Here is a 27,673-nt window from a genome sequence, read left to right on the forward strand (position 1 = left end):
AATGAGAATTTCACAAAGTGGAACACGATGAAGTCCTGATGAACACATAATGACGCTGTAACAGTCTTTCTAGAGGATCTGTCCAGTCCTGCAGTGCAGCAGCCGACAGGGTGCCGGCACGCCACTGGTAAAGAGGACAAAATACCCAGTGGGGGGGTGAAAAAAAGTGTCAGGCAGCCAAACACCATGTAACTGATTAACACAAAGCACTGTGAGATTCTCAAGTCTGCAATTTAAATAGCAAAAAGCACAAAATTCACAAAGAAAAGTAGGCTGGCTTTCTGATTTTTCTTTCTTTCTTTCTTTCTGTCTTTTTTTTTTTCTTCTAAGATTTGCTCTTTTTGATTCGGGCTTGTCCATCCAACACGCAAGCTCTGGTAAGGAAACCCTTACCCGTAGTGCAGCTGCAGCTCCAACACAAGGCAACACAATCTTTTTTTTTTCTTTTTTCCCCTCAAAAGATGTCCCTTCGCTTCCTAAAAGAAGACACCGTATCCCAGAGTGCTCTGTTCAAGTGTATATTTCAGAGAGTTGCTCTTCGAGGGTCCTCTGAGGAGTGTTAACATCCCGCTCTGCTGTGGGAGAGTCCGTGGTGGGAGTGGGAGACGCCACCTCAGTTGTGTCTGGGCCGACCTTTCTTCATGCGGGCGGCTTTGGGTTTTGGGATGTACTGGTTGTTGGCCTGGTGCTCGAGCTCTCTGCTGAAGTACTGGATGGTTTTGTTCAAGCCTTCCTCCAGCGGCACCTGTCGACACAGTTCACATCACATCTTTAACATGATCCCACTCCCAAAAAGAAAGAAATACCCACACACCACACACATGTTCATGTATCGATCAGATGAGAAGTCAGATGTAACACGTCCGTCATGTAGTCAAATACTAATGATCACATGAGGTGGGCTGCAGCTGCAACAGCTAATGATATTTTTTTGCTAATTGATTGATCATCTAACGATTAATATATTCCACTTTCCCCTGGCATTTAATTACTGGATTGGGGAAATGATTATAGATGCGACAGACTCGCCTCAGAGTTAATAACATGGTTAAACGATTGATGCATGTTTCAGTGAGGTGTTTCACTGATGGTCTATGAAAGCTGGAAACATGCATGGAAATTCATTTTAAGAAAAAATATCTCAAAATATCAAATGTAAAACATTTTGAATGCTAGTTTAGTTAATATTTGTTTTTTCTCTCTACACAATAAATCCCATCAACTCTGTCTCTTTGTGAGCACTTTTAAAGGTTAAAAACATTTCTCTTTTCATGTGCTTATAGCTGAGCTCTTTTTAAGAATTTTTAACTTTATCTATTTTCTTTTATATTATTTTTTTTATTCTTCTTTGCTCCTGCTTTAAACTGTGTTTTGTTTTTATGCTGTTCTTTTAAAAAATAAAAGTTTTGTCTTTATGTAAAGCACATTGAGTTGCCTTGGTATGAAATGCGCTATATTAATTAAGATGCCTCGCCTTGCCATGCCTTGTAAAATCTGACACTTGAACGTATAAACCTTGCTGCAGTACAGTATAAAGGAGGAGTAAGAAGAAGAAGAAGAGTGAGTCATCACACGTACCACCGGCTCCCAGCCGAGCATCATCTTGGCTTTTCGGATGTCGGGTCTTCGTCTCTGCGGGTCGTCTTGGGCCTCAGGAAGGAACTGGATCTGACTCCGGCTCACTGTGAAAGAGCATCGTACCGTTCAATCACAAGAGTTCATGAAAGAGACTTCCTGTATTCTGAACTTTTCCTGAGCCTGTAAATACACTCTGCTGAGTGAACTCATACACAGTGTTGTGTCTCATACGACTGCAGCTGGACTCACTGCGACAGCCAGCAATCATCTCCTCAAAACAAGGAGCGTAACACACAGACCGAAATTTGTGATTTTTTCCTTCATGTTTCCAGAGTAATTGTAAGACAGATTTATATTTAGTGCTCAGCAAAGCCAATTCCAGTCCCGTTTGCAGCTCAAATGTCGTCCTTGAAGCTATCATCACACTTACAGCGAGTGCCAAAATGTGTTTACAGCGCAATAACTGCTCAGCACAGCCTGACAGTATGAGAGACATCCATTCATACAAGAGTGAAGAGGTTAAATCCTACTTTAAGAGTCAGAAACGTTTCTGCAGCGGTTCACACACAATGACAACAACGTCCTCGAGTGGTCAAACACCTTACCCACTAGACTTTTGATGAGGCGAGCAAACTCTAGTATGGTGTGTTCCTCTGGGTTTCCCTGCAAACAGATGAATAAACTGTGTTCACATCAAAACAAATAAAATGGACTCACAGAAAACCCTATCTGCGTAGGTGGAATTCATTTTCTGTTTGTTCTGAAAGACGCACTCACCAGATTGACTGGACTGCTGATGTTGCTGTTCATCAACAGAACCAGACCGTTCACCAGGTCACTGGAAAACAAATCAAACACAAAGAGGACATTAAATTACTCTCTGTGGCTCTGTAACCTGAATCTCTCACGTAGAGATTTGTTAATGAGAAGAGAAGGTTCACTGCGCATGTAACATCACACAAGATTTCTCTGCCGACTCAGTTGTTTCAATACAACTTTCCTGTTAAACAGACAAAATGTTCCAGGGGCCATGTGAGAGATGGCAGCCTCATTCCCCTCTCCTCATCTCCTCCGGCGCACGACACACCACATCATTCATCCTCTCAACTCTTCTTTGAGGGCTATATATATATACGTATATATAATATATAATCTGTACAGAGGTGTGGTGTTTTTGTCCACACAAACCAGAACAAGAGTGCAACACAACATTTATTCTTTAAACAATACAAAGAGTCTGTATGGATTTCATCTGGTGTCAGACGCAAAGCTCCAGTTGCGTCTTAGTTGCTGTTGTTGTCCTATAGATCTCCAGCTCAGGTTTGCACTTTTCTTTTTCTTGCTGTTGTTTACCACTATACCCAAGCTCTTTTCTTTGTTTTGTTTTGTGTATCACAAACATGTATATGATTGCTTTGTGAGAGACATGTATTCTATCCAATGTGCATTTGGCAATAAAAAGAATATAAAACAAAACAATACAACGAGAAAAAAAACAAAAAAAAGCACAAACATTTCATCATTATGTTTTCAATTCTAACCTGGTTGAAAAATGTAGAAAAAGAACAATTTAATGGTCCACGTGTATGCCATCCTAAACACAGACACGACAGCTCACCTGCTATAGGTGGATACTGGTTTACTGCAGAAGTCTAACTCATGGGGGAGATACAGTATCTATATGAGACATACAGTACATCGTGTGTGAACTTAGATTTTTCCTTGGACTGCCTGAGGTGACCCACAGTGGACTAAGAAACGAGCTCATGGAACCAAACATGTGACCTGAGCCTCAGACAGAGAGCGGAGGCTTTTCAAAGAGACAGGAGAGCTGAATGAGTTTACCTGAATGAACCTGTCAAGGCCCTTTAACTACACATTATAAGCACACGAAAGGTGTTGTGGAGTCATTCAGAAGGTAATATCAGATAATATCCTTAATGGGCCTGAAAGCTGCTCTGAGATGTAAGGACAAGTCTCCCACTTCACCATCACTCTAAATGGTCGGCTGTCATGTCGTTCTTTTGACACACTGACGGCAGCGATGATGCATTCAGGGGAAAACATGAACAACAGGTATAAAGCAGTAACCGCTCCTCGTCTTACCTTACGTACTGAAAGGCTCTTGTTTGGGAACCGGTGCCGTAAACCTGGAACAACAACATCATGATAATGTTCAAAATTCAAATTATTACAAGTCTGAGGGTTGTTGTAATTTGTGGATTTTTTTAATTTTATATTTAACCAAATCCAAAATCTAAATTAAAAACAGTGAAACTGTCATGTAACAGCACTGCTAATTATCTTTTTTTTCCCATTTCACTCCTAAATGTCACATTCATTTTCAGTTTCATGCGTAAGAATCAAACTCTATTAAAGTTCAAACTATATTCAACATATAAATGTATGTAATTTTTCTTTTCTTTTATAGAAATAATTTCAGAGGAAGGCTTGAGTCAGACTTTTGCACTTTGTCCACCACACATAGTGTATGACGGTCAACATCGCTGCTATAAGCACTTTGCACTTTGCCTACCTCATACATGTTGTTGTCTAAATGTTGTCCATTGTCAATCTTTATCTGTTTATGCCTCATCTTTGTATAATAGCTTGTTCAACATATTAACATTATTCAAAACTGCATGCTCAATCAAACCAGTGCCAATAGTTTTTCATAACGCTTTCACAAAGGTCAACAGTGATCAGTATTATGAGGATAACACACTAAAGCTGAAAACAAAGAGGCTAATGTGTTCAGAGGTTTGTCTCAAGCTCCTGATCAACACATTGGAAACACATGATCAGTCTAAAATACGCACAGTTAGAGGTTCTCCCTGTAGAGCCTGCAGGATGAAGTTGCTGACGACACGGCCGTCATTCATGTGCATTCGAGAGCCAAACGTGTTGAAGATTCTGGCCACTCTCACCTCCACTCCTTCCTGTGGGCGAAGATAGGAGTGGGCGACTTGTTAATAGTGTTCAAACCCCGTGGTGCCTTGGTTTCAATGTGTGTGTGTTTTACTTCTTTCATCATCCATATCATATTATATTACATAAATGTACAGCAGGGGTACTTAAAATATATATGTATTTATTTATATGGACCTCAGCAAGTATTCAATATTTTTCCTGGTAAGAAATGTATGACTTTTTGTGTTCAGTTTTATAGATGAAAATAAATCAATTACTTTGAGGAAAGAAAAATCTGATGAATGCAACAGAGTCACCATAGGAAATTACTGTAGCAGCATACAGTAGATCTCGTTGTGTGGCAGGCAGCAAAATACACCAGGAACTAACACCTTTATGTCATTAATCATCAAACCAGATTCAATATCACTTCTAATTGTTTTTAAAACTAAACTGAACTTAACTACACTTGTTTTAAGGAAACTCTGCCACGTCCCACAGGTTAGAGACTGGTGGAAACCGCCTCGCTTATTATAATCTGAATAACACCTCAGTACGTTTCTCTAATTGGGTGACAGGAACAAAATGAGTCATTTATCTTCAACTCTTTTCTTCTCCTGTGTCTGGCCAAGATTTCTACCACTTCATTAAAATCCCCTTTCTGACCTGATCACTGGCATCAAAACGTTCATTAAGTACTCTAAGGTGGAAGGCTACTCTACGTTTCCCACACATCAGTCTTAAACTCTGTGCACTTTACAGTCAATTTGAACTATTCATGTGAATTTCCTTTTCATCTTTACGTTGCCTTTCAGCATCCAGTCCTGTGACAAAATGGACTACTGTGGCCACAGGAATAATTTAGCGTCACATGCTGCCTTTCCCAAAAAGCATTTCAGACATACATTAGGCCATTAAATATAACAGTAATATTTCTCCTTTGCATGTGAAACTGAATTAGCAGCAGTTTGCGAGACTGTGCTGAGAAAAATAAATTGACGTGTTGTCAAAATATTCTCTAGGTGAGTACGACAATGAGCTCCGCACATACACACTCTCCAACAAAGAATATACACAAGGACAACATAATGAAAACACACACTGATCCCACAGATCAGAGAAAACTCTGCTTTTTAAAAATCCATGGCCTTCTTAAGTCAGCCTCGCGCATCAATACGTCTGACTCTAGATGGGATGCGGACTCCTCCTTGGTCATATGGTATGAATAAAAACATGAAAATTATGTAGATCGTTCTGTTGGAAATGTGGAGCATGAAATTCAATGGACACAACCGACAATATATTCAGTATGGTTTGGCACAAAGACATAATAGGGACAACATGATAAAAAGGTCCTGGAAAAGGTGTGTGTGTGACTGTGTGTGTGTTCAGGTATAGTTAAACACTTGAGGAGAGGTAGACACACGCACATCCATGTCACCAGGTGCTGAGTCCAAAAAACAAAAAGAAAGATCAGGTCACTCGTGTTAGTTAAACACTTAGCAAGAAGAAGTTATTTTCCTCAGTCATTTCAACACCTTCACACATCCCTAAAGAGGTGAACACTCATTGGCTGAGAGGAATCAGCTTCAATCATCAACCAACATTTTTCCAGTTACTCTAATCTCACAGGTTGCTGCTACACGGTCCCATAAATCCAGTGCAGCTGTTTAACTGCATCTGGCTGGCACGTCTTATATTGGAATAGGCAGCCACATCGCCTTCAGGTAATATAATTCTCAACGAATGTGTATCTGCACATATTATACATAAATGTCCACAGGACGCCCTCTCCATCCCACGTATGAAATGTAATATGGATGCCAGCAGAAGAAGCCGAGGTGAACTAAACGGTGTCAAGACTAAATTTAGGGAACTAACTCAAGGACTTGACGTTTCTTTAAATGATGTATGTAAATGTGACGACCCAGTGTGGTGATATTAGTAATATTTCAGTGGGAATGGGGAGATGCATAGGTTGTTATTGATACAGATGATTCCTATTTACCTCATCTTGTTCTTATTATTATGTTCATTTTATTTGGCTTGTTTGGTTTCATTTCTTTTGTCCTTTTCTTTATAACTTTGTTTAGAAAATATAACTAATGTTTCATTATTATGACAGCCTATGTTCAAACAATAAAAAAAAAACTGCTGTAGCCCTGTTACTGCAAGCTCTCATTTATACATCGGCTCTCTTCAGCCTTTGTAGGCTGCAAGATCTTTGGACTGACACAGTGTGTAATGACCGTACCGGCCGGCTCTCCTGATATGGGTTCACTGTGTGTGTGTGTGTGTGTGTGTGTGTGCTTGCTTGGCGCTGTGCGATATCTTCACTGCCTCGGCTCAGTGAGTTATTTTGCCTGCCGTTCCATCTCTGCTCTGCTGGCGTTTTGGGGATTTTACCGTGCGTAATTATCGTCCCCGCTCTCCCTCTCAGCAGCAGGTACAACATGTTACGTGAGCGGACTATAGAGCTTCCTCCCTGACCGTTCAGAGCAAGACTTGGAGCAGGAGGCGATCACAACTGCACCACAACTCATCTTTAAAGTCAAAAAATAGTGAAGCTGTCTGTTTCGTTTTTATCTGTCCATGTAGCAAATACACAAACATGAATCAGATGTTAACTGGCACGAGAAATAAACAAAAAGTAAATAATGTGGTTATTCCTCAGCGGCCTTGGAGGCACTGTAAGCAGTTTCTACTGTTAATCTACAACTACTCTAGTTCTGTCTGCTTCCTGATCTTGTCAACACAGTGTTAATGATTGAAAAATGCATGAACGTAGAAGTTTTTTTTCAAGTGCAGAGTCCTGCGAAAGACAGATGCCATCATCCCCTGCCCACCCTCCCTCCCTCACCCTTGTGGGACACTTTCTCCAGAGACTTGAGACATATGTAATTACAGTATAAAACTTGACCAGTGTCACCAATTTGACGACCAATAAGTGTAAGAGTGTCTTAGAGTGTGTGTAAGACAGAGTATGTCACTGAGCTGTGGGTTTTGACTTGGTAGAGGCCTGACTAGACTGTGACACAGTGAATGCAAACAAAGAACAACTGCAGTTGCATTTTACAGGAGCAACACTGGCAAACAATGAGAAATAATGTGCAGCCGAACTGCTTCCCCTGTCATGATGTTGAATTTAGGCGACTGTAAATCCACCTCGTATCTGTGACAACACATCGTTAGCTGGACTCCTTGCTGTTAAATGAGCCATTTCTTTGTTCATTAATTAATTCAAGGCATCTGAAAATGGTCGTTAAGTCTGAAGCGGTGTGTCTTTGAAGCATTTATAGCTCACATATGTCTATATTGAATCTGCATACATCTTTCTTTGGGGGAGGAGCAGGCACAGAGTTATTTGATGCTCGCCATGTGTAACCAAGGCACCCGTTCACTAAATCACAAAAACACATTTACATTCAGGACGGACACACCCCTTCATTGTACCTCCTGATAAATGGTAATAAGGAGTGCATATAATGAACATCGCCTACTGCATGAAAGCTTTTTGTTTTTCTGCGGGGTGAGATTCAATGTGTGATGTCAGGAAACACATTTACACATTCCTATCTGTGCAGCATTCATTCATTGTATTTACTAGGAGGATGTCGTGGTCAACTGCTGCAATATCAATACAATCAGTTGTAGAATGCAATGATGTGGTCAGTTATATACTCCACTTCCCTTCACACCGACTATAGGGCCTTTACAGTCTGTGTATCTGCTATAAGTCACTATAGAATTACAGCAGCATGTATAAGAATATTAATGTGGGTATCAATAAGCAAAACCAGTATCAATATCAGTAAAGATATAATTATAGTGATAGTAATCTCTACACATAACTCAGGTTATAAAATGGGGAAGTAAACATGCAAATTGTCAGATATCAGATATCCACTAATACAGAGTTTGTCATCTGTGTGCCTTCTGTCTGGAAAGCAGGTAAGACATGCTTTTCTCATCTGCTGCATAACCTACACTCATCAATTTTTAAATGTTAATGAATTTTGATTACATGACTGGGCAATAGATGTAATGTGTGATATTCTTGTCCCTCTGCATGAATGACTGACAGCCGGATATTGAAAGCCAGCCGTTTCCAAGAATTCTCCCTCTAAGTGTGAAAAAAATAATGGGCAGCTGAGGAGGAGCAGGAGACGAGGCAGATAAATAAATATCACCTGCCTGAAGGAAAGGCAAGAGAAGTCAATCATATCTGATCATTAAAGGCTTGTGTCAATCAAGGCACAGCAGGATAAAAAATTATCAAAAAGACTCAACATCGCTTGGATGTTTAGGGAAACATGCACGACGTGTTCAAGAGCTTTGATTAATTTTTCATCATGGAGCTCAACGCAGAGTCAACACAAGATTCACTGACAAGTCTTTACTCATACCAAACCATCGTGCACTGCACCACACATGTGCTTACAAATCCTTTTTCATTTCATCTTAAACTGATGTGTATACATACACATGGGCCAAAAGCAAAACCTTCATTGGGAATATTTTGGTGCTGTTCAACTCATAAGCAATAAAATTATTACCCATCATCCATCCAAAACACACAACTTCAACCTCCCTCAGAGCTTTTTTCAAAACTGTGCTGCAGAGTTGCAGTGACGATACCTGTTTCATGTAGGCGTAACACATAGTCTCTGCTACACGTTTCCCCTCATCGTAGCACGCCCGAGGTCCAATTGGGTTCACGTGCCCCCAGTACTCCTCATTCTGTGGGTGCACCTCCGGATCTGGGTCACAAACATTTCAGAAAGATTTCAGACACATTTCTGAAGTCAGTGGATTCATTTTTTTGCAGAGAGATTAGGAATGATATGCCATGTCTGACAGATGTGTGAACATATTCTGTGCGTTTCTGTCACCTCAACAGCTTCAGTCATACAATACAGCAGCTTTGAAAGGCTAACCACATGATAAATTGTGATTGTTTTGAAAAAAAAAGTGGAAATACTGACTACATGCGCTTCAGAGCTACATTCAGTTAATCTCTTTGTGTGGTTTTCAGGCTTAAGTTTACTACAGTGATTTCCATCTGTGTGAATTGCTTGGTGCAAATATTTCAGTTTCTTTTGACAGATAAAAATGCGATAATGTCATGATAATGATTTAGGCTCGTAGAAGCTGCCTCTCAAACAGCACTAACCACAATTGTTGAGCTGCAGAAATAAGGCACTTAAGCTCTTGTCCAAGTGTGAATAGGAAAAGAAAAAAAAAACAATCACAAAGGGCTGAAAGAGGTGGAAACAAAACTATCATCTAAAAACCTTGGCCTGGATGGTGATGCTGCAGCAGTTCTCCAATTTGCTCACGGCCACAGGAAAAGAGAAGCAGCATCACTTCTACCTTGTTAAACATTAGTGGGAGACCATTTTTCTTACCTCCATAAACCTCAGAAGTAGAAGCCAGGAGAAGTCTTGCTCCAACACGTTTGGCTAGACCTACGAGACAAACAGCGCAATCACAGAACAGTCTTCTTTCGAAAAGTGGCCTTACACCCTAAGATAACCAATCAGAGAAGACAGTACAGCTGCAAAGACTGCATGGCCTACAACATGTGTCACACAAGTGCAGCTTGTCCTTTCCAGAGTATTATCTGCAACATTGCCGACTTCATTTATCTAAAAAAAAACATTTTTTAACAATACCTCTACTTGGTACACAAGAGGTTGTGGTGGCACTGCTGAAGAACAACAGTGAGTTGGAAAACAAAAATATGAAAGAAAAGACTCCCTAATTTTTCGTAATGACTGTATAAAAGCAGATGAAAGCTCAATGACTATTGTTGGTGAAGGAGATGCACGTCTCATCACTATCATCATTTATTAAATACAAGAGTCTGCAGTATTACTTTGATCAGTATGCCAGCACCCAGACAAAATAACAAGACATGAAGTTCTGGCTTTCATCTTAAAGCTTGTAAGACAAGTATTTTCATGGATATAAGAAACAGTCAGTGCAGGTTAAATCTAAAAAATGTAATGGCAAAGAGGAACCATCTCGAAATATCTGTGGTTGTCTCAAACCAAATGAATGAAAACTCTTTCTTAGAGACTAAATCTCAAAGAACCAACTTGAAACCAGCTTATTTAGAAGTATTGCGTGGTTGAGTCTTTATTTTCTTGTTGCATTTAATGACGCATTAATTTCAGTGCTCATGACAAAAGTTAAGCCTCACTTTCTGTACTCACCGAGCATGTTAAGGGTGCCGATGGTGTTGGTCTTGAGCGTTTTGATGGGGTTGTACATGTAATTGGGAGGAGAGGCTGGAGACGCCAAGTGATAGATTTGGTCCACTGTGAAGAACAGGAGAAACATAAATCATCTCACCTTGAAACAAACAAAAGCTGCACCGGTAAAATGTAATGACAGTCAAACTGAATGATCTCCTCTGTTTCACTTCTTGAATGCAGCTTTTATCATCAGCCTTGACCTTGTATTACTGATAACCGCCGGCCTTGAGGAGGGTGTACAGTGTGGCATAATAAGAGAGGAAATTAAAAAAAAAACATGCTGGATTTCTGCCGTACATTCAAGGTGAAGGAGAAAAGAGAATGAGTCAGACAAAAACGCGTCTGTCTATTGTGTCCCATGTCCACTCCTGAGCAAAGCCAATTTATCTTTACTCTGATGTAGCGCAACCATCTCTCTTGGTCCATGTGACTAAGGCATGGGGAAAAGGTGACGTGCCACTTCATAGTTACTGAGTGAATTTTTGAGTGAATTTCTGACAGCAACAGCTCAACTAAAAGTGCTAAGAAGCTGCTTCAATGTGCTTTGGCTGAAAACTACTTGTCAGGTACATGAGCTTTGTGTTTGTCCTGTGTGATTGGTCCAATCCTAAATAATTCTCCTACAATCCCCGACACATTTTCTTTTCAGGCTAAATATCAACTCTTTCTGAAGGTTTGACTTTTTCCAGCTCACTCAGGTCTGTTCATTGGTCTGATAGTATCTTTTGACAATTTATGTTGTTTTTTAAAGTGTTTTACATACATTCTATGTGTAATCAGAAGGATATAACTGAGCTATATTCATGGTGTTTACAAGACTCTTCAATGCACCAAACTACAAACCCTTCAAAGATCATGACTTCACTAGTTAAATGTGCAGAGATAGGAGCCGTGTGATCACTAGAGTTGGATTTTTCAAGCTTGCACTTTGTTGTTTGCGTACCCTTATACATATTTACGATGTGATGCTGCCACTGTTGTGTCTCCCAGCTAGTCTGTGTGCGTCAATATGCAGCCGGCATGCCAGATCATGTGAAAGGCCAAATTTTGTATCAGTATCTCTGCTGAGTTTAAATTAGACATGTGTGAATGACTCCAATCGATCACATAAAATCAGTGCATCACTTGCACTTTCATGGCATTGAATTATTCTAATAGAGCAAGCCAAGGTCATTTTACCATTAACTCGCATTCAGCCTGCGAGTGAGTTGAACACTTACACAAACATCAGGCTCTATTTCAGCTGCCCTTAGAGCACGGTTTAAAGCACAAATGTATTCAAGGTGTGTCAATACCAGTTTTGTTATTTTAAAAATAGGAAAAAAGCATCACTCTGCTGGGTGCAAGGATCACAAGGGTTGAACTTAGTCTATTTGGACCATTATCCTTATTGCAGGAGCCAAAACGTGATGCTTGTGTGGTTTCCAATTTGTTTTGGCTGCACATGTTAATTCTGATAATCAATTCCAGTGATTGACTAAATGGTTTCACATTATTTTCCTATTCATTCATTGACTGGCCAGGATTCAGACAAAGAGGAAGGAGTAGGGCTGTGAGATTTTGGGGAGATTGCCAAGCACAGCACAGATTAGATCCTCACATTGGTGCCAGCGGTGTCAGGAAAGGAGTCCATGGAGAATAGGAAGAGTCCCACCCGAACGATGTGGTCACTTTAATATTGATTTATTGTTTTTTAAAAGTTAAGCAACGTGTTTCGCCCAGTGGGCTTCGTCAGGCTTAGTCCCACAGCAATCATACAGTAAGTCTGATGAAGCCCAGTGATCACATTGTGTGCGGTGGAACTCCTCCTATTCTCCATTTTCTGTTAAAGGAGAATTCCGGCCATTTTTGACCCCTAAATCGTTGTCCTGATGGTCACCCAGTGTTGGGGGGAGCAAAAAACGCAACTATAATTGATGCAGGCAAACCAGAGTTACACCATGGCTACCCGGCACACGGGATAGCGACAACGCTTAACTATGGGGGCAATTCTTTCAACCACAACAAACAGTCAAAAAACAATCAAATATCTATGGTACATGACTCGAATCCTTACGAGACACCACTGAACTCGTATAGTGTACAGTAAGTATAAACGTTGCGTTTTTGCATGTAGTCATTCACCTCAGATAGCCTAACTCTGGAACGTCCTGGAAAGACATTACCATCCGATCGCGGAGCGCCTGCTCTCCCCGCCACAGAAACAAACACTTTTTCCTTGTTGTGATGATGTCTTTACAAAAATAAACGGTCAGAGATATTATGGACATTACCACTGCAAACTCCAGGTTGCCTGCATAAATTTAAGTCACGTTTTTTGCTCTCCCTCAACACTGGGAGACCATCAGGAAAACGATTAAGTGGTCAAAAATGGCCGGAATTCTCCTTTAAGCCTTATGGGGTTTTTTTAACCGTTAATTCAACAGTTCCTGGTCAGAAACTGTGGCTTCAAAGGGACTTTGTTTCCTTTTTGCACAAACATGTCGGCCTTACAGTAAGAGTCCACTTGGTCTCTACGCAGCCTCCTTCAATGACTGCAGTTGCTTCAACGTGTAATAAACCAATCAGACTGCAATCTCCCACTTGCAGCTTCGCAGATTGCTATTATATTGGGACAGTGTTTTACACAGAATTGGATTCCATTTATGGAGTGTTGATTACATATTGTGACTGATCAGCAAGCAGCACACACATACACAAAATGCAGCTCTGTGCAACCCAGGGGAGCAAGAGAGGAGCAACAGCACAACTCACACCAACATTCAAATATCAGTTATGCTGTACTGTGAGAAATGGAAATATATTTTTTGTCCATTATGAAAATGTGGTGGGACAGACAGTAAAGGCAGTGAACAGAAAAGACTGGTGGATTTACCAGCTGATAAGATCTGTAGCTAACATGAAGCTTCAGCGGACTCGGGCAAAGTCGGACAAATCAAGTAGGTATCTTCAAAAGGTTTTTCTTGTTCTTCCCTCATCATGTGTAACCAGGGAAACTGTCGGTGGCCAAACAGGAACTGTGGCATGAGTGATGATCCTGTACTATACCAAAGGATCTCATTCTGATTACAAAAGCATGTTCCTAACTATGCTGTTTCCATAGCCGTCTTTGGGGGTTGGGGAGATGTAGCACCTTCTGCTTAGCCCATATTTCCTGGAAAAAAAACATTCAACTTATGTAACCCAGGCATTAGGCTTGTTCTCGGTTCTAATACTGCACCGTGCGCATCTTAATGTTTTGTGTTGCTCATTTCCATTAAGGCTATGAGAAACAAATTTCATTAACAGCATTCAGAATCTCCATTTAAAAGAAAAAACAAGCCATCACCTCATGTGGCCTTGTGTAAACCAAAATGCTGTCACCAACAAAGACCAACACTGTATACATCTGTTTCTGGTTGATTTGTACAATGACTGCTCTGGCCGACATTTTCTGAAAACCTGGCATTTGCTTTTCAAAGGGGTGTTAGTCATCACAGACAGGGGAAAGGATATCATTTTCTTAGCTGAGATAAAATTATACTAATGCACCGTCTCCTCCACATAGGGCAGTTACAGGTTATGTCCTTACACAAAATATGAACCCTTTCTGTGAAAATTTGTAATTACTATGTCTATTGAATAAAAAGCTTGCAACCTTTGACCATCGAATCATTCTGTCCATGGCTGCAAGTGGAATTTGGTGAAAAATTGGGAGGGATTCCTTGAGGATATACAGTATATACTGTATATATATTAGGGCCGGGACTCGATTAAAAAAATTAATCGAATTAATTAGAGGCTTTGTAATTAATTAATCGCAATTAATCACATTTTAATCGCATATAAATATTTGACCTGAGAACAGTGAGAAGCATTTTTTTTTCACATGGATTTTAGTATACCATTGAATGACTGAATACATAAGCTTAAGCATTCAAGGTGGTACTTAACCAACAGACTAGGGATGCAAATTATCGATTAATTCATTAATATTTGATACATACAGATTAAATGGTCTTTCCTTCCAATACACTATGATGATTACTGTAGTATTTAACTAGGCTACTTAAATCACAGTAGCATAAACTGATTTGTTGAACTCAGCCAGATGTAAACATTAATAAAACTCAGTAACCAATCACACAGGCAGCTCCATGTTGTCCCTGTGTGATGTTCAGGGACAGGTCAGGACAGTCTGAAGACAGAGCTCTGAGGGTGAAGTCCTATTATAATGAGATGAGATGCACCTGTGACAGTGACAGGTCATAGATATAGCGCTGCAGCTAAGCAATTAGCGCTATATAGCGCATTTAGCGTGCGGCCGTGTCTGTGTATCTATGTGCAGGCAGAGATCAGAGATGGTGTTTTAAATAACCATGCTAGCGTTTCACCAGCTCTCATCTCTGCCAGTCAGCCTCTCAAACTGCCGCCTCTCTCGCGTGCGGGCGCACCGCACGTAGACACACGTGAGAAAAAAAAAAAAGAAAAAAAATTTTTTATAAGTGCAATTAAAATGCGTTTAACGCGTTAATTTTTGTGTAATTAATTAATCGTAATTAATGCGTTAAAGTCCCAGCCCTAATATATATATATATATACTATATATATTAGAAGGGTTCAGCTGGCTCAGACTCAATCATGGGTAATCATGTACTTAAGTGAACAGACTGGCTGCTGATTGCTACAGTTGATAATTTCTTCTTGTACATCGAGTACAGAAGACACATAGTTAACAACTAGAAACCAAAGAGCTGAATTTTTGGTTGTGTTTATGTTTAACCAGATCCCTAAACCACATGTGTAAATGTGTAGGACCAGTGATACATTAATAATACAAAGCTCAAAGCGAAGGGTCATTTCCACTGCAGGAAAATTTTATGGGGCCGTGGTCATTGGTGCATGGCTCCATAGCAGGAACCGCCCCCAAGGACGAGAACCTTTACAGGGGCTAAATGAGTCCCTGCCTCAGGGTAGGTACTACGAGCGGCCTCCCGAGTAACTCCCATGTGGGACTTGAGGTTTACTCGCTGCTGATTGTATAAACTCAGAGCGGGATGTGATGCCAACAGAAAGTGTAATTTAAAAAAAAAACTAATCAGAAGAGCTGAAATGCTAAACTAAATTAAGCTAAACTCTAACATCAACAACAACAAGAGCAGACAAGATGTATGACACAACACGCAACGATCAAAACCGTTTCATGTCCTACTTTGCAGTGGAGACAGAGCGGCATAGAGCAGCGAGTGAAAGGACGTTTCAGCCTCATGATTTAACCAAGAACTTCCGTAGTGGAAACGTGGCTCAATAAACGTCAAGTCCGACAAAATGAAAATACGAAAGCCTCTTTTACGTGGGTCTAGAACAGCAGTGGGCAATAATTTTAACCAGAAAGCCATACTTACTCTGATAAAGTAAATGAAGGGCCACATAATTGAAAATCAAATCGAATTATGTTAAACTACCTGGGTCGACCTGGGTCCTTGTTTCAAAAACCGATAACTTTCTGTTAGAAAATACTGACTTTGGCAGCGCTGTCAGTGTGTCGATCTGGTGTACTTTGAGGTTAAATTAGAAAACCACATGCATAACACAGTCCACATAAAAGCATTATAAACTTTTAAATCAACTTAAACATCCTGCGAGTTGTCTGATAGGCACCACAGGTCACTGATGAAACACACTCTATTATGTTATAAATATGGACTCAAGCCAGACACTGTTACTAATATCAAAACTTAATTTAGGACATGACTGCATCAGTGAATGAAGAAAATAATATTCACAGACAAAGACACTACTTTTACACAAATACAGGTTAATATTTGTGAATATTACAATATACTCAAATCCTTTTCTGTTCTGATTTTGTGAGACTCTTTTATGTGTGAATAACTTAAACTTTAACAACACAGCACAGACCTGCATCACTGAATGAGGAAACGTTTTGGCTGAGAAATTTAAGAACAAACACACTACAAATTTTCTGCTGAGGCATTTAATCCAATCTAACTTTAGACAGAACCCTCTGTTGAAATTGTGTCACGTCGCAGTTACGCAATAACACAGTTATTGTAGTCATCTGTCATCTGACTGTTGTCATATATTTTTCCCATTTGAGGATGTCGCAGGCCAGATTGAGATTGCACACAGGCTGTAAAATGCCCATGTGTGGTCTAGAAGGCCATGAATGCAACATCAATTTTAGTCCTGTCGGAGTTAACCTGCACTCGGGGAGCTCAAGAGTGAGCACACCCCCCATTATAACTTTCAAAAACTCAAAAATGTGTCTCACATGGAGGTTCTGACACAGCAACAACCTGGCTATGAGACAAGGTGACTCCAATTAACCCGTTTCTACGGCAGCTAACACCTCACTCTTTCTTCCCTGTCTGTGTGTGTGTGTGTGTGTGTGTGTGTGTGTGTGTGTGTGTGTGTGCTCTGCTGCCTGCAGCTGTGTGTTTTTGTCCTCTGAGACAAATATGACTGAGGAGTCAATAAAAGGAATCAATCACCTTTTTTTAGTGGGCTTAAAAATCTGTTTAAATATGCTAAAAGGGTATAAGTATCACCTAAACATCTATACTATATTATACAACACAAAATATCGTTATATGCAAATATGACCAATATTTGTCAGCCTTCTCTGACTCTCCAGCAAATTGAGCAGTTTTTTATTAGCTCTGGCCAGACTGGACCTGATTTGGTAAATGGTAAATGGTAAATGGTCTGTATTTATATAGCGCTTTACTATACCTGTAACAATACCCAAAGCGCTTTACAGTATATCATACATTGCATTCACACACACATTCACACACTGATGGCGGAAACTGCCATGCAAGCGCGAACCACGACCCATCAACTGTAAGTAGTAAGATCGATTTCGTCACATCCCAACTTTACTCTGCTGCTCACCTTCAATATAGAGAGGCTCCACCACATCATGATTGATGAGCTCAAAGTTTTCGTGGCCAATCCAGTGCTCAACGTTTCTTTTCCTCCCTGTGAAGAAGTTGTCCACCACAGTGACCTCGTGGCCGTCCATCATCAGTTTGTCGGTCAGGTGGGAACCCACAAAACCAGCACCTCCAGTAATCTACAGGCAGAAAACATGTGTGTGATAACATTAGTAACTATGTCTTCTCTGTTAAACGGTTCATTCAATTGACAAGCAATTAAGACAGATGTTGAAATATTTCAGTCTGGACCAAAAAGCAGCAGACAAATGCATCAGTCAAATCACTGCTGTGTCTAAGAAGACCAGGGTTGTATAGAACATGAACTCTCGAGATGCAAGTGTTTTAAAGGACATGGGCTGACAGTTACGATGTGAACCACTTATGATGCTGCCAAACGGCTCAACTCTGGGTTACGATCACAGCAGTTATCATGAATGTGTGTTTGATGCATACCAAAATCCTCTTCCGATCCTTTTCTGACAGGAATTTGACAGGTGGGTATTTCTGAGAAAAACTGAGAGAGAAAGGACAAACTCTTTAGAGATGGACATCTGGAAGAAATGCTTCATGCAAAGCAAAACAACATCCATAAGTAAATGGAGTGCTAGAATAGTAAACACAGAGTTTTACTGCCTTTTTCTTATAAGTATACCCTCATGACATCCAACAATAACAAACCGATTTTCCTAAGGAATTATTTTCTTTCTAATAAACACTCACAGGAGCAACATGGTGGCTTATTCTATTATTATCACAGGTTCAGTGAATGAAGTGTGAGTAATTGTACTCTACAGCAGGGGTGTCCAACTCATTTAAGTTCAGGGGCCACATACAGTGCAATTTGATCTCAAGTGGGCCATAATAACCTATAAATAACGAATAAGTAAGAACGTGAGAAATAAATGTTTCCCTTTGTTCTAGTGCAAAGAAGTACAAGTACATTGCACTGGCTGAGTTTCTTCTATCTTTTTAATATTTATTAGCCGCTATCTTTCTTCTTATGAATATTTATTGTTATCTTTCTTTTACACTGTCTTTATGCACTGAGTGAGATGTGAAGCAGCTGAGAAAATGAATTTCTATCTATCTTAAGATGTTTACAATTAAGGAACTCTCCTTTTAACAAACATTATGAACAACCTGAAAGTTTCTTGAGACAATTATGTGCAGTTTCAACAATATTATTTCTCTTCTGTCTTCTATGTTATATTCACAATTGGCAAATTCATCCCACGGGCCGGATTGGACCCTCTGTTGGGCCAGTTTTGGCCCGCGGGCCGTATGTTTGACACCACTGCTCTACAGCCTTGTTCACTACATGTTGACATGAGCACTCCACAGGCTTTCCAGGATTACAAAGACCCTTGGAGGGGGTCCTGTAACATTTCACAGATTAACAGACAGGAGCACAAAGTAGGAACAGGGGGCTCTCTTGAACGCGACCATCTAATCAAGGAATACAAGGTGATGCATATAATTAACATTTCTAACATCTCTAAGCACAATGTGCGCAAAATGAGTGATTGTGAAGGAAACCATGGGCTTCAGTAATCAATATGCTTATGCCTCAGTGTCCTACGCAATTCACCTGCAGCACTGTGGCATTTCGGAAGGATTAGATGGACACTTATGCATGGGTTTGCAATCCTGTGCAATAGTAGATTAAGAACCTGGGACTCCCTTGGGTATCGCAACCGATTAGATTTTATTGACACCAATGGTCCAATTCCTTATCAATTCCTTTAACGATTTCTGATCAATGTGTGAGGAAAGATAATTGACAGCTTCTCAGCGTCAATGCAAATGTTTCATTGCCCAGAGTCTTAAGCCAATCTGTCACCTGGGAGTTAGCTGTAGCAAGAGTCTGTCATCATCTAAAATGGATGAAAAGTTTGGGTCTTTGAGCAGCGTTTGTTTTCATTCAGATGTTCTTAGTTAAAGAACAAATCTCCCAAGTGCCCTCCTGCATGGCCCTAATATTAGACAGAGGATATTTACCTTCATTAAATGCGGTTGAGAAGCAGTAGCACAGAGCATCAAATATACAGCAGACCTGCTTTTTAAACCACGTTGAGTTGAAAGATGTAACCTAACTTACTTTATGTTTAACTACTGTGTGGTCAGTTTAAAAAAAAAAAAAGGTTTTAAGTTAAAACTGGCAAGCAAAATTAATATTTGTTATGTTGCATTACAACTGGGACTGTTGTCATTTTCTTTGTGAAATAAAGCGAGTGGCCATGACTCCAGCAGTGTAGATGAGTGCTTTTGATATTACTGTTGACATATTATTGAAATTCCTAATATACAACTGTCACAAAAACATGCCAGCATTGATACAAGTAAATTGACAAACTGAGAGGAATCCAATTGCAATAGTTTGCACACTTTGGAGCCAGTTCTTTTTATTGTGCCAAAGCCATCTTGGATGTAATCATCGCAATAACTGTCTTTGGACTGCTGCTTCACTAGTATTTAAGGCATGAAAAAGTGACACAAACAATTAACATCCTAGAAAAAGGAGTAGATGATATTGTCCCCGTTCATGGACAGTAATCACAAACACAACATGACCTCGAGAATTACAAGGAATGTTTCCATCCAGCTGGTAAATGGGGGAAGGAAAGCCAGATCTGGGTGTGTGGAGACATTAATGCACAAACCTTTGTTCAAGATCACGGATCTTTTCTCTGAGAGGAGCCACAGCCTAGAAAGAGAGAAGTGAATGACATGTGAGTGGAAAGCACAAGTAACCTCTTCGTAAATGTTAATACATCAGAAAGATGTGTGACTAAATCAGCACGTTAATGTAAATGTACTGAAAGTTTGAGTTTAATTTCAGTTTCTCATTCATTCATTTAAGTTTCCTTTAACCACAGAAATGCATGATTGTACAACAAACAGGAATAATAATGCAACAAACTAATCCATCTACAGAAAGAAGAACTAAAACATTGAACAGATAAGCACGTAAAGCACAAACTTCACTATTATTAGAAACACATGTAAAACAAAAACACTTTGTGGAACAATAAAGTTTATCTTGATCTTGATTTGAGAAGATCTCTCCGACTGAGTTTCCAATACTACAGCCATGTTCCACACCCCCTACTCTCTCTTTAGTCTTTTTTACACTGGCTGCTACAGTAAAAGTACCAATCTTTATCATGAGGCCTAGCAGCTCTTTGTAAAAGATCTGGCAGTACTGGACAATCTCTGATTCCCAAACACCAGCACATTGCGACTGCATTAAAAATCAAGACAGTAGGGTGGCATCAGGCCAGCTTTGTTGGAATCAAGCACAGGCGGCATAATGACACATCCTCTCTGGTGGCTGTGCAAGGGTAGATTAGGTCCGACATGGGGAAAATGAAATGCTGATCCCAACCCTCTCATACTCGTGCCAAATATCTCTCTAACCTTCTCTAGACCTGGCATTAAGAAGCATCTTGGGTGATCTGATCACTGGCCGACATCTCCAAGTACAGGTACGAATGAACCCAAGGCTCTGAGGACACACTTGATCACTCAGATCACATTCAGAGGTGGTCCGGGCCAAATGTGGCCACATTCTTTTGGCAGCGTCCGCAAATGTGTCCATGGGTCACACTGAACAACTGCAGCGTAGTCAACAGCCGTTCACAGAGCCACATACTCATTTGTGAACCAACTGTGTTACATTAAAGTATGACCATAGGCATGTAATAGATTAGAAAATGGATTCTGCTGAATGGTAAATAAAAAATGAAGAAGAGAGTAGTACACATGAAATGCACTGCATGAAAATTGTCACAGTCACACACAGAAAAAGCCACTAGATTATGAGAGCGTCGAATATGATGGGCAATTTAGTTTGCCTGGAACACAATAGTCTGTGTGCTGTTTTTTTTTTATTTCTTCTCCCTTCAATATCTGGCAGAGGAGGCATGGGAGGAGAATTGCTATCTCCTGCCAGTTAAGAACAACAGATTTAGTCTTCACGTCGCCTGTGTTTATTTGCATATAGAGCAGGGAAGTGAGATCCCATCACAAACAGTTACTTGAAATGTGATTTGTTGACATATTCTCATCACAGCAGCTGTTCACTTGTGCTCAGCTCACCCAAGACACTTGTTAATGCTGCACATGACCATGGACTTTGTTGCAGTTATAACTGCATAAATAAAATACACCCTCCTTCACTCAATTCACCTCAGACATTGACAGAATGTGACAGAAACTTCCAGTGTCTTTCCTTTTGTGCAGCACAAACGTGTAACATAATGGAGCATGAATACCAGTGTATACTTTATACTACTTTACTTTATATGTTATGTCATCTTGTCATTTGTTTAGTCTGTTTTTCTTCCTGCAGGCAATGCGCTACAGATCTTCTATGAGTGAGATCATACAATAGACAGCCAGTACCAATCATTTTTTTGTGTTTCATTGTAGCAGCAACAATTACCCTTCAGTTAGGAAAAGTAATTCACAAAATCTAACAACTAATTCATTATTAATGTATGGGAATTAACATGGGCTAAACTGTGAAACAGTCGAATAAATAAAAGGAAATCTCAGTCTCAGCACATGGAGTTGTCAGTGAGTCAGTAGCTAGATGCAAATTAAAGAATAAAAGGATTTTAAGTCTTTGGTTACTTGAAGTCGCTGATGATAACTTTCTTCCCTTGAAAGTTATGAAGGAACACAGATGTAAAAACTGGCACTTCCACGGTCACATAATAATTTCTCTGTGTATAAAAATTAAGAGTTGCTTTTGCAAACTGTATTTTTTGTCATTATCATTATGTAGTCATCATTACAGTTTGTACTTCAAAATGATTTCAGAGCAGCAGGAAATTGCCTGTGAGATTGCAAGAAATGCGATGGATTTCACAGGCAAGCCGACTCTTTTAACTTTAAGGTCAACCTGATAACAAATTGAAATTATTTCAGTGAGCACCTGCAACACATGATAAGCAAACATTTCAATTCAATATTGAGGCAATTATAATTTGTGTTACGTAGCTGACTTTTCAGTTGTAATGTGTGTATATGCATGCAAAGGTTGTCTGTTGAAGGGGGGGGGGGTTATGTTTTGGAAAAACTGTCAGATGCTGGTAATTAACTTGATAACTTGACTTGATATAAAATCTTACTTTTTTTAGATGTAGAAAACTTAAATATACAGTATGGGGTATGAAGGACAATGGAAAAGGGTTCCAGGGCTATAATTTATTGCTTTTTTTAATTAGGTACAAGATGTGTGTCACATGCAGCATGTGGTTGTGCTTTCTTGAAATGTGGTTACCAACTTTGTTTTTTTTTGTTTTTTTATCTTGCTCAGCAGACATTGTTTAAAGGTCAAAGTAGAGTAAAACAGAACAAAAAAAACAAGTCTTTAGTGCTTTGGTGAATTCATCAACTTTGAGCAAGCAAAAACAATTTAGGGATATTGAGGATTTTTTAAATTATGATTAGCAGTATATGCACTTTGACGAATGTGGAAAAATGGACCTGTAAAAGACAACAGATTAGCAGTGTGAAAACAAGATTTTAGTCAAACTCACTTCATCAATTCTCTGCTCCAGCTTTATTTCTCCATGTTCTTGTATTGATCTGTGATGACAGAAGCACAGCGACAACAGGATGTTGATGACATGACGTAATGGCAACCATTGGGAGAAAATGACTCTTGACTTCAAGCACATAATTGACAACAAAACACGACCTTTGACCCCCACCAGCAACAACAGTGGGATATAGGAACATTGTGCTAAATATAACTCAAAAACACAATACCTACATTTTCTGTTTAACATTTATGGCAAAAACAACAAGAGAGATATGTCTATTTTAGTCATCAAAAGGAAACAAATACCACAGTATGAGCCTTAACAGCTGACAGAGACCTTTGTAGTGTTTCACATCATCAAAATACCTGTTCAGCCCAATCACAGCAAGAATTCACACAGTATTTCAAAGGAAGGAGAAAAGGTGGAGGAGCTGTGACATTTACTAATGGAACTAACTATATTTGTTCCAATACTTTAGTTAAATAGATAAATCTAGTGCATTTCTTTATGTTTTGGTTATGACTCATGACATAGGGAGAAGCTGTAATATGCGATATAAGGTATAATATGCACACAAGATCACATCATCCAATCTGCTGGAGGACCAGGTGAGGGAGAGGGAGCCACTGTGTGTGTAAGTTTACTATGAAAATCTAGCATTAATCAGTCCTCAATTTACATTTTCATGTTTCACTTGATATTTCAAGCAGTAAGAGTTTTTTCGACTCTTAGGTATTTGACATTTTAAACTTGCAAATACCAAATCCTTTAGCCCACGGGCATGAAGGAGGAGCTGTTTGAGTTGTTTGTTTGTCACAGGAATCACATGTAAAACATGTTGAAAATCACACATATAAATCAATACATGGAAAACAACGGAGTTAGTGTCACTGCAGTTACAACAAAGAATGCCAACTATTTTCACTCAAAGCATTTAGGTAATGAAGAAATAAATTACTATACCTCATGTTTGTGTATGTTCCCCAGACAGCTGGAAGAGAGAGAAAGAGAAACTTGTCATACAAATGGCAGCATCATGGATACAAAGCAGACGCAGGGGCAGACGCAGCGCTCTTTCCTGAGGACGTGGGATGGGGGTCTCTTAACATTGGCAGGAAACTCCTGCAGATGTTTCACCAGACTGTGGTTGGAAGGGAGGGGGGTACATTAAGAAGAGAGACAAGATGTGGATGGACAAGCTGGCTCTCTGTCGGCAGCGAGCTGGACCCTCTGGTGATGATGGCAGAGGGACAGACCCTGCACAAACTGCTGTCTATCATGGACAACGACCGCCACTACACACTTTTTTACTTCTATTTGTTTATTTGAATGGAACAGTGCACATATTGGACATAACATGTAAATATGCCGGATTATAGTAAAATGCTAATTTACGTCTGTAGTCCCATTAACATAAAAACAGTTCAACAGCAGTACACATTACACATAATATAGGCTACTATATATACTATACTGTGTCTATAACAACGGAAAATAAATTGAGAAATACATTCCACAGGTAAGGGGACCATAAGAGTTTCGTTCTGGGAGATAAAGTGCATAAATGCACGAGTGCTAAAGTGCAAAAGTGCATAAGTACATAGGTGCCAGGTTGTATTGCACGATGCCCTATAAAATACCCTATAAAATAATAATACTCTGCTATAATGAAGCAGAGTGTGTTCAGTCAGTGGCAGGTTGTTGCTGTGACAGAGCTGCTCAACACAGAGAATCAGGAGATGCTTTGTCCGACACTGGGCTCTTCTAGCTCTTACCGAAGGGGGCAGGGAGGAGGAGGCTGAGTGCTAGGCCTGATGCTCTGCTCTGTGGTTGCCATATTTCACCAGCGATAACAGCCCCAGCTCATTATGTACTTGAAGTCGCTTTATTTACGGTCATTGCAAAATCATTTTTGCATCATGTAATTACACAGATATCTGCCAGCCCTGAGCCGCATGGCAATTTGATGATATAAACAACCTCATATGTAAAGGACACTGTCGTATCAAAATGATGTCAATGTTCAGGCTAATGTTTTTGTGTATATTGCACATTCTGTGAGTATTTAACTGTGTGTCATGCCATCAAATCCATAATTTGGTCCCTTGAGACGCTAATGATCCAGTGCATTGAGAAAGTATCTTCAGACCTCATGTCAAAATAAAATGGAAGAAGTCTTTTTCCATCCACTCATTAGCTGACAATCAATAGCCCATAATGACAGTGTGAAATGGGTGTAATCATACCTTGATCTCCACCTGCATCAGATTATATGGGCATCAATTTGAGGCATGTCAGATTGTCACACCACTACTTAAACAGAAAACAATTATACAGGCATGTGTAGGTATGTCATCGGCACATGTTTTCATTCCTGTGTGCATGTGTTTTTTCTCCTAAACACCAATAAAAAGAACAATATACAACATGTACTGTACTATACTATAATACATGCCAGTTGTGTGTATTCTGTGTTCTCATCATGTATCCGGGTCTGGATTTTACACATCGGACTTAGCAGCAGTCACACTGAGAATTTTATCCTAAATTTCTGACACTGAAGAAATTCTGCTTCAAGTCTTTCTTTGGTCGCCAAAGCTCCTGATCAGCAGTGAGAGGATGTGTCTCACAGTTTGATCTAATAGTCACCGTTTAGAATTAACTGTGCAGATTTTACATTTCTCATACAAATGTAAATACTTGTCACAGTCCATTCAGTTTAAACTTTACTATACTTATTGCAGCCCTGCAGAGACAAATTAATCTTACTAATGAGCCACATCGCCAGAGTTAAAAAAGTTAGTTAAAACAAAACATGATAAGAATCATAAAAATGAACAAACCTGCCACCAATGACATATGCAGTCCATAATACAAGTTTGTGTGTGTAACAATATGATGAAAACTATTACTATCACTTGATAAGTCAAAATGACACCATGCTCACTGTGCATCATCAACACAACCCTCAAACCAGCTCCTCTGTTCAGCAGAGCAGACCAAACATGTACACTAAATGCAGTTAGTGAACCAAAATAAACATTTAATTTCTGCCCACAATAGACAGTTTAGTAATATTGTAGTTAAGGAACCTAAAAACAGATATATCACTTTATTTCACATTCAATAACAATAGGGCTGCAATAAAAGAATCAACTGCTGATTTCTTCTTTTAACAAAGTAATTATTTAAAGTAGAAAGACACATGTTTCCAAAAGTGACATCTCTACACCAGAGAAAAGCAACAACTCCTCAGATTTGGGAAGCTGCAACCTAAACACTTCCACAATAATAAGTGTAGCCACCTTCATGTCTTTCAGCAATTACCCTAATCATATAGGCTACTTAAACTTTCTTAATGAGCAACAAGCTTTTAGCAAGATGGAAAATATCAACTATTTTTACTGTATGTTGAGCTTGATTGCTTCGATCTGAGCTTATTCACGATTTTCAAATGATGCCCATCCATTCAAACAAGGTAAGTATGTGGACACTTGTGTTGTGCAACTTTACATTCACAGAAGTTTGGACAGTTTGGATATCACAGGTGAAAAAAACAAATAAACCGTCACTGGGATAAGAGGCACAAACACACATTTGTATACTTACAGGCAATGTAGGCGATCAAAGCGAGGGCAAAAAGCAGCTTCATCATTCTTCTGTTTAATCCTGATATCAGCCAGATGACCCGCTTCATCATCCAGGAAACCAACAAAGCGACACGTTCAAGTCCAGCTACTGCATTTTGAGTTACAATTGCTCATGTCCTCGGATTAGTCCGGGTGTTTTTTCGTTTTAGTTGGTCAGTCAGGCAGGTTGGTAGTGACTTGGCAGACCTAAAAAATAAATAAATAAAAAGTAAGTAACAGGCGAGTTAGCTGCTGCTGCTGTTGCTGCTACGTCAACACCAGCAGGACCAGTTTACGTGGCTAACGTTGTACACACCGCACAGGTAGTTACAAACAGTATCAGGTGGCAAGCAGCACTAGCGAAGTGTCAACAGCCACAACCACAATTAAACGTATTTAACAGCGCCATTTATCCACAGACTGTGCAGACAGCTGCATATAAGCACAACGCTTCTCTTTTAGACATATATTTATAAAGGTACCTTCACAGACTGCAGCGGTGTCGTTGGGACCCAGTCTGTTAGCCGTTAGCCGTTAGCAACACGCTAGCAGCGATTAGCTACCAAGCAAGCTAAACTGACGGAGCATTTTTTTTATTCCGTTCACAAACAGCGGCCGCTAAAATGTAAAAAATAAAACACACGCGAATTCTGCCTTGCGGTTAGTTCCCGTAAAGTGCCGATGAAATAAAAAACACCAGGGTCTCATTTTAAGGCAGCATACATCTCCCAGTTCGTCCCTTTAAGTTGGGCCGAGGAGTAGCAGAGGAGCGATCGATCGTAGCTCGATTGAGCAGCCTGGCT

General features: G+C 39.8%; 1 protein-coding gene across 2 annotated transcripts; it reads right to left on the reverse strand.

The window, feature by feature from the left end:
* Positions 1-454: 454 nt before the first annotated feature.
* On the reverse strand, positions 455-27,666 carry uxs1 (UDP-glucuronate decarboxylase 1). Of its 2 annotated transcripts, none has more exons than XM_085764481.1 (16): positions 27,594-27,666; positions 26,851-27,077; positions 24,205-24,232; positions 23,236-23,284; positions 20,350-20,393; positions 18,143-18,203; positions 17,646-17,826; positions 10,707-10,811; positions 9,897-9,956; positions 9,127-9,248; positions 4,398-4,517; positions 3,685-3,728; positions 2,356-2,416; positions 2,184-2,241; positions 1,579-1,682; positions 455-745 (listed from the first exon to the last, which is right to left on the reverse strand). In XM_085764481.1, the coding sequence occupies exons 2-16, from the start codon at positions 26,939-26,941 to the stop codon at positions 614-616; spliced, it is 1,260 nt and encodes a 419-aa protein (XP_085620607.1). In that variant the 5' UTR covers positions 26,942-27,077; positions 27,594-27,666; the 3' UTR covers positions 455-613. The 2 variants fall into 2 exon arrangements, with proteins under 2 accessions (XP_085620607.1, XP_085620606.1); XM_085764480.1 differs by having other exon boundaries at positions 27,353-27,666.
* Between the last annotated feature and the right edge of the window lie 7 nt (positions 27,667-27,673).

The sequence above is a fragment of the Trachurus japonicus genome, chromosome 21 (genome assembly GCF_045865225.1).
Source record: "Trachurus japonicus isolate A0001 chromosome 21, Traja_1.0".
NCBI classification, from domain to species: Eukaryota; Metazoa; Chordata; class Actinopteri; order Carangiformes; family Carangidae; genus Trachurus; species Trachurus japonicus.